The sequence below is a fragment of the Sipha flava genome, unplaced genomic scaffold (assembly GCF_003268045.1).
Source record: "Sipha flava isolate LNK unplaced genomic scaffold, YSA_version1 73_pilon_pilon, whole genome shotgun sequence".
NCBI classification, from domain to species: Eukaryota; Metazoa; Arthropoda; class Insecta; order Hemiptera; family Aphididae; genus Sipha; species Sipha flava.
In genome coordinates this window covers 4,359,156-4,369,574 of record NW_020273613.1, presented here as the reverse complement: position 1 = coordinate 4,369,574, position 10,419 = coordinate 4,359,156, and the positions used below count along the sequence as shown (strand labels likewise).

The window sequence follows — 10,419 nt, the reverse complement described above, 5'->3', positions numbered from 1 at the left end:
ATAAATTTACACATCCCTCATAACTATTAAATTGTTCACAATGCAGTTTTAAATTCTGTGCTTGCAATTTGGGTACGAATAGAAATAATTGGGTGCCAATTTTATTTAACGTAACTTCGGTATTGTCAATTTCAAAAGCTTGGATTATTGACCGAATACCAAAATAAATTATCTTAAATAGATATTTGGTTAATATTTAATAAATATACGTAATTAACTAGTGTAATATCTAAGTATCTAATATTTGCTATGTGTTTATCAAAAATCTGCAACAGGCCAAATTAGTCACTTACTCGTATATGGATACTTTTGTTTACTTTAATCCTTAGTATTATACAAAAACAAACATTTTGAAAGCAGAATCAATCATTCTAAAATAATAATTATTAATAATTAATAATTTAGCAATTATAAATGGCTAGTCTTTTGTATTGTCGGCCGCATGTTTGGTACTATTAATGTTGAAGAAATATTGACAAAAACTGAATGTAACCATTGGCAGAAAGTAGTGAAATTATATAAAAATTGATTTGGTGGATAGGGGTATCAGTCAAAATACCATTTGGTGAAAACTAATATCGGTTAAAATATAATTTTATGGACACGAGTATTAGTGGAAAAGGGAAATGTCCTCTTTAGGTAGAAACTTATTACACTCATATTTTCAATACTTACCGTGAATAAATGAAATATATAGTTGTAATATGTTTTTAAAAAGTGTAATTACGTTTTAAAGATTTCACATTACTAAAAACCCTGATAATTCAAATTACTATTCTGTAAATATTTAATAAATCATAACATATATGATATATTTAGAACTTTGTTTGTAAACAGATTCCCTACCTCAAATTAATCAAGCTATTCTATTAAATTTTTCTCTATTGCATCTCATTTAATTATTATTGAATGCACAATTTACAATAATTTAATGAAGTTTATAAAAAATAAAACTTATAATATTTTATCAATTTTTTAACTTACTTAATCCAAATTTTCTAAAAAAATAATTAAAATCAATTATTTGGCACCGTTGAATAAAAAAATATTATAAAAATGTAATTCAGAAAGATAAACGTTTGCGAATTTCTCTCGTTCAAAACAACTGATTTCAACACAAAATATATTTACTTTAATTTAAAACAGGCTATAATAATTATAGCCTGTTTGGAATGAATTATTCATTCCATCGCTCAGTAAACTAATTAACCACAAACATTATTATCCGCCTCGTTACCTACTCTGATATAAAATAATTGCATACCATAAGTAATGACATTGTTGTAAGGCACGTAAATATCGTGTACGTGCCCACCTTCACATAAAAATTGTTAAGAGAAATTGTCACGTTTGCTCAAGGAAATGTCCTTAGAAATTAAGTACGTTTCTAAAATGTAAATGTATTATACAACTGCTAACACAATGACCTACTCTAATAAAATATCGTTCCCAAAATAATAATCCAAGATGATGCAGCCCAGGGCGCGTACAATTGGCTAACTATCAAATGTAGAAATCCGATGGCCACAGGATATACGTGACGTCCGGGACGATTTCACACCAAACAGCAGTGTCTTAGCATTCACAGGACCAGCATAAATACCAAAGGGCGAGAGACAAGACAGCAGTTAGATTCCGCAGTTTAAGTTACCTACATATCACCATTGGAGATTCCACGGACTCTGTCCGTTTGTACATTGCCTGACCGTTACGACTTACGATTTAATCGCTCCGAGCCTTCTGACGCATGTAGGTGTGCACAAGGAATCTTCACTCCATACATTTTATATACTTTATCTATGTTATTGTGATTTCTCTAAACTTAAATAAATATTCACTTCCTTTACCAACAATATTGTACAATTAATTTGAAAATAACATCTGGGTCGCAACAACATTATCCTAAATAATTATTTCACTGTAAGATAGTAGATTATATAAAAATAAATATGGTATAAATATGAGTTTAATATATTAATATGAAATTATAAAAATATGAATTCATGAACGTATCTTCCGTGATTCGTAGCATTAAATGTTTAAGCAGCTGTAGAGAAATGAAAACAATTAAAACATACTCGTATTGTATATATTATTCGTGTAAGTAAACGCATTGTTGTTTCGGTGTAATTTTATATCGGAACGGTATGTGAAGTACATTATTGTTTGCAGATAAAACCGAAAAATATATTATGTAGCAACAATGAGATGAAATTGTATGGCGATCACGATATGTACGATGTAATAATTAAAATTCTAGAAAAACCGTCCGCATACGGCATTCGCAGCAACCAACTCGGCGGTAAATAGTATTGATGGTGATGTTACAAGCTCGGTGTCCAGACTTATTTAATAAATGGGCGATGGGTATCCTACAGCTCCTTCTTGTCCTCTGCTGAGTGCCCGTACTGACGATCCGATAAATCATTTTACCCCTGGAGAAATATTCGTTCAAATTGCTGTCCCGTCCATTATGGTACAACGGATAAATCGGTATCGAAGGTAAAATATTTTCAAGCTTCCTTTCATATAAATTTAGGATCACTCGGGTTGTTTTTAAAATACCATGGTTGGAATATCCACGGAGTGTATACGTTGGGTATCCGATGTTTTCGTCCTTGGGGAAACCTGCTTTGACTAAGGATACAAAAGCCGACGCGCAAACTACGGACATGGTTAACTGATACATAACAACAACGCAGTCATGGTTACGTATAATATACCCGTTTTCACTCTACCACCATCGCGTAGGTGCTTACATTGGTAATGTGTGTTAACGAAAAATACTTTTTTTTCGCCCTCTTGGGAGTTCTGAAAACACGTTACACCGAACACAAAATTCTATTCATCTCGCGTACTTCGTGATAGAATAATTGAAAAACTAAACTTTTGGTTTTTCTTTTAATAATTAATTTATTAATATTTTTTTAGGAATTCCTGATTTCCGTTTTAAATACGCATATGTCAATGTTTTGGTTTTATTCGTTCATGTTTTATAAAATATAAACATATACTGCACACAATAATACAATAATTATCTCTGTTTAAATTACGAACGATAATAATACATTTTGTTCCCGTGGAAAAAATTGAAATTGCATCATTACTTTATCTCAATGCGTAAAATCGAGAAAATGCGTAGGCAAAAACCAGTTCATAAGAGCATTTTTCACTTTGTAAGGCTCCATACTAGTTGCGTCCCAAAGATATCAATGAAAAAAGGTCTAATCCGAATTGCGGCCCGAATTTATTTTGGGTACAGACGAATTGTGGTCCGAGTTTTCTAACTCTAGATAATTTAATCTTGACTGATAAAATATTTTGTGAGACTTTTCAACGCTTTATTCTACAGTGTTTATTCTAATATTTTTGTATTCATCGATGTTCTGAAAAATGTACAGAAGAATATCTATATAAAATTAAGAAGCACTCACTTAAATACTCGCAGAACAAATATCATTGAAAAATAAATATTTATTAGAAATTCTATGAAACGGTTAGAAGAAACTCAAATTAACAAATTTAAATTTATATATCATACAAGTCTTTACCAGTACCATAATACCTAAGAACGTTACTAAATTATACTAACATTTTTAACTTTAATTATGTATTAAATACGTATTTAATACGTTTTTACTAGTGCTGAAATTTTTTAGTAAAAGCAATACATTTTAATATCAGATTTTAATGTTAAAAAAATATTTTAACCTTAAAAATATCATATCTGATCATATATGTTTTTACCAGTGCCAAAATGTTTAAATAAAAATCATCATTTTTAACCTATGTGCAGTATCTAATAAATTCGAAGGAAAATGAAGCTTTTTAAATTTAAATTTACATAAATTAATTTAATTTTAAATTTCAGGTCGCAATTCGGAAGAAATTTTTACCGCGGGACACAACTAGTAGTCACCCATTTGTAGTTGTTTTTGTTTTTTACATCATTGTTGAGTTCAATCAAAGCAATTCATTTGCACACACTTCATGAGACTACACGAGATGAATCAATAAAAAAAGAAAGTCGACTGATTTTTACGTATACAGATCTAATCTAACACCATACAAACGGACGATATGAAAAGGCACTTGAATAGGTTGCTCGGTTTGAAGTGTTGGTAGAATTCGAGTCTATTTTTATGCCGTAACTGAGACTACGAAACGATTTAAAAAGACGATATTCCCGCAATATTTCGACGAGTGGATGAGTAAGATTTCTTTATTAATTCTACACAAAACTTTTTGTACTTACAGTATGTAAATAAACGGAATATTAATATCGTATATAAATAAGCTATGTCCGTTACCATGATACGTTTATACCTTGTCGTTTATTTTTTTTCTTCTACTAAATCCAAATTAATCAGCGATATTTTTTAAACGTGTCTGTGTTAATAATAACATTAAAGGTGTACACATATAGCAGATATTACTACATTCAGTTTTTTTTATGGTTTTGTGAACTATGTGTAAATGTGTAAATTATGCGAGGGACGAAAGAAATAAAAATAGAAAAATATAACGTTAAAACTAAATGAAAGTCAATGTATATTTCTTTTTAAACAGTAAGTGGTGTATTAGATACTAGGCAATAATATTATATTTCAAAACACATGGTAGTATTAACTATCGTTAAAAATTTAATTTATGAATATCTCTTTTGGTTTAGCATTTACAAACGTATTTTCGTATAACTATAATTTATTTTCCGAAATATTACGTAACCTGAAAACTTAGTAACTAAAAACTAATAAAATTGAACATTTTCTATAAATACCAGAGAACCCGAGGGAAACATCCAGAATTTTATAACTAACTTAAATATATGCTTATCGCGGTTTAAGTGGTTTACATTATCATTTACAGTCATATGTATAGTTGTATGTAGTTGTATTATATAACTATAATTATATTTTTGAGATGTTTTCCAATCAAAAGATGTAATAACCTAAAAATTTGAATTACATGTCTGTTAACGATATATCAGTATATTTATTATTTGACAAATTAATGAAAAAAAAACAAATTTCAAATACAATCGAAACAATTATCATTACGACGTTCGTTGTACTCGGGACGACACAACGTGATGTATAATGTTTACAGAGATAAACTTAAAATATATGAAAAACTATAATGAAACTCTTGCGACACGCAATGTGTGTGTACAATGTAATAGTAAAACAATACCTATACGAGGAATAATATAACGTATTCGGTGTACATCAATCGACGTGAGTGAAGTCGATAAAACGTTGACGTCGTGTCCCGTATTGGATAAAGCGTATTGGGCTCAGGCTAGCAGACCTCTTCGGTGAACAGGTGCCGGGCGACCGTCCAGCTCGGCATCTCCGGCGTATGCGCGAACCGATCGCCGCCATTTTGACTTGAAATATTCGACTGGTTCGCTCTGCTCCCGGTGGGACGACGGGTATGACGGGACCAATGGGCGGGAGTGTTTCGGTTTGTTCTTAGAGTAGTTCGGCAACACCTCAGTCTCCCTGTTGCCTGATCCCGATCCCTTGGGTGACGGGTATGTCGGGTAAGCAATCTGGTTGTTCTTGCCCACGGCTGTCACCGCGGAGACGACGCCTAGGACGCAAGCTGTGAACACGATCGACTGCAACGTAACAATAGGTGTAGGATAATTACGCGAATTTCGTTCGAGCACCGGTACAACAGCGTTAAACGTTTACCCCCTAGTACGCTTTGCGAAAACGTGATTCGACGAAAAACTCTTTTCACTTATACCCTCTGGGGAGCACTGAAACAATTATGCTCCACCTATCACGAACTTTGTCTTGTACAATCGTTGAAGGGTATATTTTTGGAATCAAAATATTTTTATTTTTATTTTTTACTATTCTTTGTCAATGCAGTCCATTTAACTTTTCGGCAAGTCAAGAATACCTTTTATATATCACCATTGCATTTCACTGTGGTCTGAAATCCTATTTTAGACGAAACAAATTAATATATAATTCTTAATTTTAGTTAAAACGATTGTTTAATATATCAAAACTACATGTTTCGAATATCCTAAATCCTATAATCCTTATTTTAAGCCTCATGCGCTCCCCCTGAAAGTTTTCTTAAATAAATATATTCATTGATAATTACAAATTTCAAGTTATTTGTTTTATATATTTTACCTATGGGAAGTAACGCAGATTAAATAACAGTAGTGCCATGTATTAAAATTATAACTCAACTAATTTTGTATAATGTGAATCCCATTCTTAAATTTCATATCTAGCACTCAAAATGTCGAGTAATTTTTTGATTTTACAGAGTGAAAATTGAATGGATCTCTATTTTTTAATAGTTGATATGATATAAATCATCATAAGTATAAAACTGAGAATATGAATTACTACAATTTAAATTTAAATTTTCGTAAATGTCGATATAGCCTATATCGATGTTAATATTATTATCTATGTTTATTATTATCTTATACAGAAGAATATGTAAATTACATCTTATATTTTTTTTAACGACTTTTTTTAATTATTCTTTTAACTACACATTTTAAGATATAAGTATTATTATTTTTATGCGATTCTTCTAAATAATTTTTATGTTTATCATCATAAAAATACATATTACTTGTATTAAATACTTACTTTGGTGTTTGCAGTATATTTCTTATTTGAGAATACTAAAATTTAACAAAAAAAAAAAAAAATGTATGCTTTTAAAATATGCAACAAAATTTGAATGAGAATAAATGTTGAAGTAATAGTTACATGAAAACATTATCAACTTTTTTTCAATGCTTGAGCTGTCTAACGAGCTCCATATAATCATAGATATTATTTTTATATTTCCTATGATATATCTATATTGGATTATTATAAAATAATATTTATTTCAATGAACTTTAAAAATGGACTTTGTTCCGCCTAAAATTTGGTTTCAGACCACTGTGCGTCTGCCCATTAGTTACCCACAATATTGAGCTTTTTATGTCAAACTTACATTATGAAAAAATATCAATCTACAACTAATAAGCTATGTGGAGATTCATATTGACCAGACTCAAAAAAAAATGATACTGAAAATAAATACCTTACTGAAAAATAAAGAGTACATTAAAGCGTTTTACTTCATCTTAAAAACGTACAATATAGCCAATCAGCGTTCTACAAAAGCAATTTTATTTTATTTATTTAAATATTAAAATAAACTGATTTACTATCAATGTTTGTAGAAAACAAGTTTCAAAAGGAATTGAATCCTGGAATCAATTGTTTTTTTAAAAAATGGTACACTGAACGAATTCGTTTTTATAAAAATGTTTTTTTTTTTTTTTTTTAAGAAGAAGAACAACATTTTTCTATCCTATTGAATTTTAATTTACACAAATATGTAAATATTTGAAATTAATATTTATTTTTTCTAAATGTGTATTGCCAATTAGTGATCATTATCAAGTATCTACATTAACCATCACAGCTACTTTCATTTAACCATAATTTATAAAGTATAAATTTATAAAAAAAAAATAACATTGTGGATGAAATAAGCATTTTTATTTTATTTGGAACCAAAAAAGAAACTCGTTAGTTTGTCATAGAATAGTTTTTTTTTTTTTTATATTTAAAACACGGACGAAACGAACTCCATTTTTTTAAAAAAACAACGAGAAACAACGAAATGAATACTTTTTTTTAAAAAACTTGCCAAACACTGCATATTATTAAATTTATATGGTTGAACACAATTTGTGCAATGTCGTGTAATTTTTATGATATAATGACAAAATTAGTTCTATTTAATACGAATCTGCTATGTCTTACATTTTTAAACGGGAACAACTATGTATACGTGTATGGTATCCTATAATCTTTCTTTAATATATTTAAATTATTTAAGTTTCCACACTTAAACATATATATATACAAGTTCCTAAATTATTTTTAAATTGTAAATGGAATTTAATTTAATTTTTTAAATGTTATCCAAGTAAATAGGTTTAAACCGATGCCAATAAAAATGATTATTTCTGATATCTTGTACATGGGGAAGTGAATGGTATTAAAACTAACTTCGTCGTTAAAAGTGATTTGTGTTGAAAACAACTATTCATCATGTTATTGCATCGAGATTGCGAAAAACCGGTTGAACACAACAGGGTCCCTATCGCTGTTATAGTCGTTATGTTATTATATATATACACAAAAAATGAGATCGTATATTATAGTTCGATATTTTCGCTTATAAAATGAGACGCAATATCCGTTACGAAAGAACGTTTAAGTTGGCCGATTAACAGTGCCAGTTGTTTGTTAGTGAAATTTGGTAAAAATAATATAAAATGATGTGAAAGGATGATTTTCTTGACATATTTTGACAAAATAGTGTGTAAGTATCGGTAAACATATTTATTTTGGACCCACGTGAAAGTTTCAATAGTTTTCATACGAGAAAAAAGAAATTAGGAATACCGGGCAATTTAAACCTCAAATAGCAATAAATAATTTTATTGTAAAACTTTACTTTTTTAATTTTATAGTAATAACTGTAAAATATTTTACTAATAATTTACTATAATCACCCTATTCAAAGAATGCTACGAATTCTCAACTCTTCTTAACTCAACCCCCGTTCAAACAACCAATATTAAAAAATCTCCCATTTAAACTTGGAATAATTATCTCCATGTTTACTCCTCTTTCTTCCAATTATTTATCATTAAGTTATTATTGTAAACACTTTAATTTTATATATTAATCACTCTACACAAAATACTATACTAGTTATTTAATTTCTCTGTAATTGTTGAAAAAAATGGCGTTAAAGAAATAAATTAAATAAATAGATAATTTTGTTATTAGTTACTACATATTTACTAGATTCATTGGGTTAATCTTAAATATAAATTATTGTTTCGTATTGCATATATACAGCCAGTACAAATTAAGTGCACTTACTTTGATACGCATGGCACGGTAGATGTTGGAATACGTGGTGGAGTGGATACAAGTGGACGACTGGCCCGTCGGACCAGGTTTCCGGTAGTATATGTATGTGTGCGTATAGGTGGGAATGGTATAACCGACCGGGGAAGGGGTGCTCGCATTTGAGCACAGCGGGTGAGCGTGCAGGATACGTGCGAGCCCGGTCAAGGAGATCGTCCGGTTCCTCTTTCGGACGGACACGAAGTCAAGCGTTCGTGCGATGCAGTTAGCAATTGCCGGTGCTCGCGGCTCGTAGACCGGCGCTGAAATGTGGGCGGTCCCCAAACGATTGCTGGTGAACAGTTGGGAACGAACAACCGTTTTCGCGAAGGGATTCCATATCACCATTATAACGCGCCGACGGGTAACTGCAGCGTGTGTGGAGTGCGTTTCCGTCACCGTTCCGAGACCTCAACAGAACCAAGGACCTTTCCCGGATCCGAAAACCAACGAACTGCGGTGGATATCGAAAGCTATTGAAGGGCGCGCCGAAGTCGAGAACATTTGTACCCATTGTCGAACGTATACCCGACCCTTTTTGAAACGGATACGGAATCATAGTGTACATTGTCACGCGTTAGGTTATCGGGGATGAGTTCGCGGAACGGAATTTTCCGACTCGTTCGAGGCGATACGTAGCTAGTGTGCCAAACGATCAAGGCTAATTGTTTGTAAATGTCCACCTCTGTCTGAAATGAGCAGAACATCTGGTTAGACATTAACTAATACCTGATTAAATAATATTTACAATAAATAACCCATTCTTGACCATGCGCAGTTTGAGCGTTGGTCTTATCAACCTATATGCAATTAGACCGTATGATCTTGTATTTTGTCGGAGAATACTTAACAAACGAATATTTTCGTTTTAATAAAACTTTACAACGAAATAAAATAAATCACGTGATTAAACGTTTTTTATTTAGATGGGTATATAATTGTGAATTCTTCACGTTCAAAACAACTTACTTTAAAACGAAATTGATTTCATTTTGAAACACGTCGTACATTTCTATCTAAAAACAACATAAATTAATTTACTAATTGGATGCACTAATTGGAAATTACTATTCATTAAAAAAAAAACGATTAGTTTCCTCAAAAAAAAAAAAAAAAAAAAATAAATAAATAAATAAATGCTCGTCGTCACATTGTTCTACAGTTTTCGATTATCAACGATCGACATTCTAGCCGATGTACTACGTTTATTCTTTTGAATAACGTTGTTCTCCTATCCAAATTTTTGTCAAGCACAATCCATTGTTGTTCCAAGATACACTAACGTTTACCTATACATATAGTTTTTCAGTTAAAATCAATAGAGTTATGATTATATTTAGTCTTTGCTTGGCCCTAGTAAATAATGAGAAATAAGAGAAAAGAAAGAAAATTAAGAAAATAAAATAAAAACAACTAGGTTCTCATATGTTGTACGTTCTAAATAAAAGTCAAC

The 10,419-nt window shown here is 30.7% G+C and overlaps 1 protein-coding gene across 3 annotated transcripts; it reads right to left on the bottom strand.

The window, feature by feature from the left end:
• Positions 1–4,625: 4,625 nt before the first annotated feature.
• On the bottom strand, positions 4,626–9,395 carry LOC112692383. 3 transcript variants are annotated; one of them, XM_025567042.1, is made up of 3 exons: positions 8,940–9,330; positions 6,630–6,664; positions 4,626–5,623 (listed from the first exon to the last, which is right to left on the bottom strand). In XM_025567042.1, the coding sequence occupies exons 1-3, from the start codon at positions 9,312–9,314 to the stop codon at positions 5,596–5,598; spliced, it is 438 nt and encodes a 145-aa protein (XP_025422827.1). In that variant the 5' UTR covers positions 9,315–9,330; the 3' UTR covers positions 4,626–5,595. The 3 variants fall into 3 exon arrangements, with proteins under 3 accessions (XP_025422827.1, XP_025422824.1, XP_025422825.1); XM_025567040.1 differs by lacking the exon at positions 4,626–5,623 and adding an exon at positions 5,630–5,954 and having other exon boundaries at positions 8,940–9,395; XM_025567039.1 differs by lacking the exon at positions 6,630–6,664 and having other exon boundaries at positions 8,940–9,329.
• Between the last annotated feature and the right edge of the window lie 1,024 nt (positions 9,396–10,419).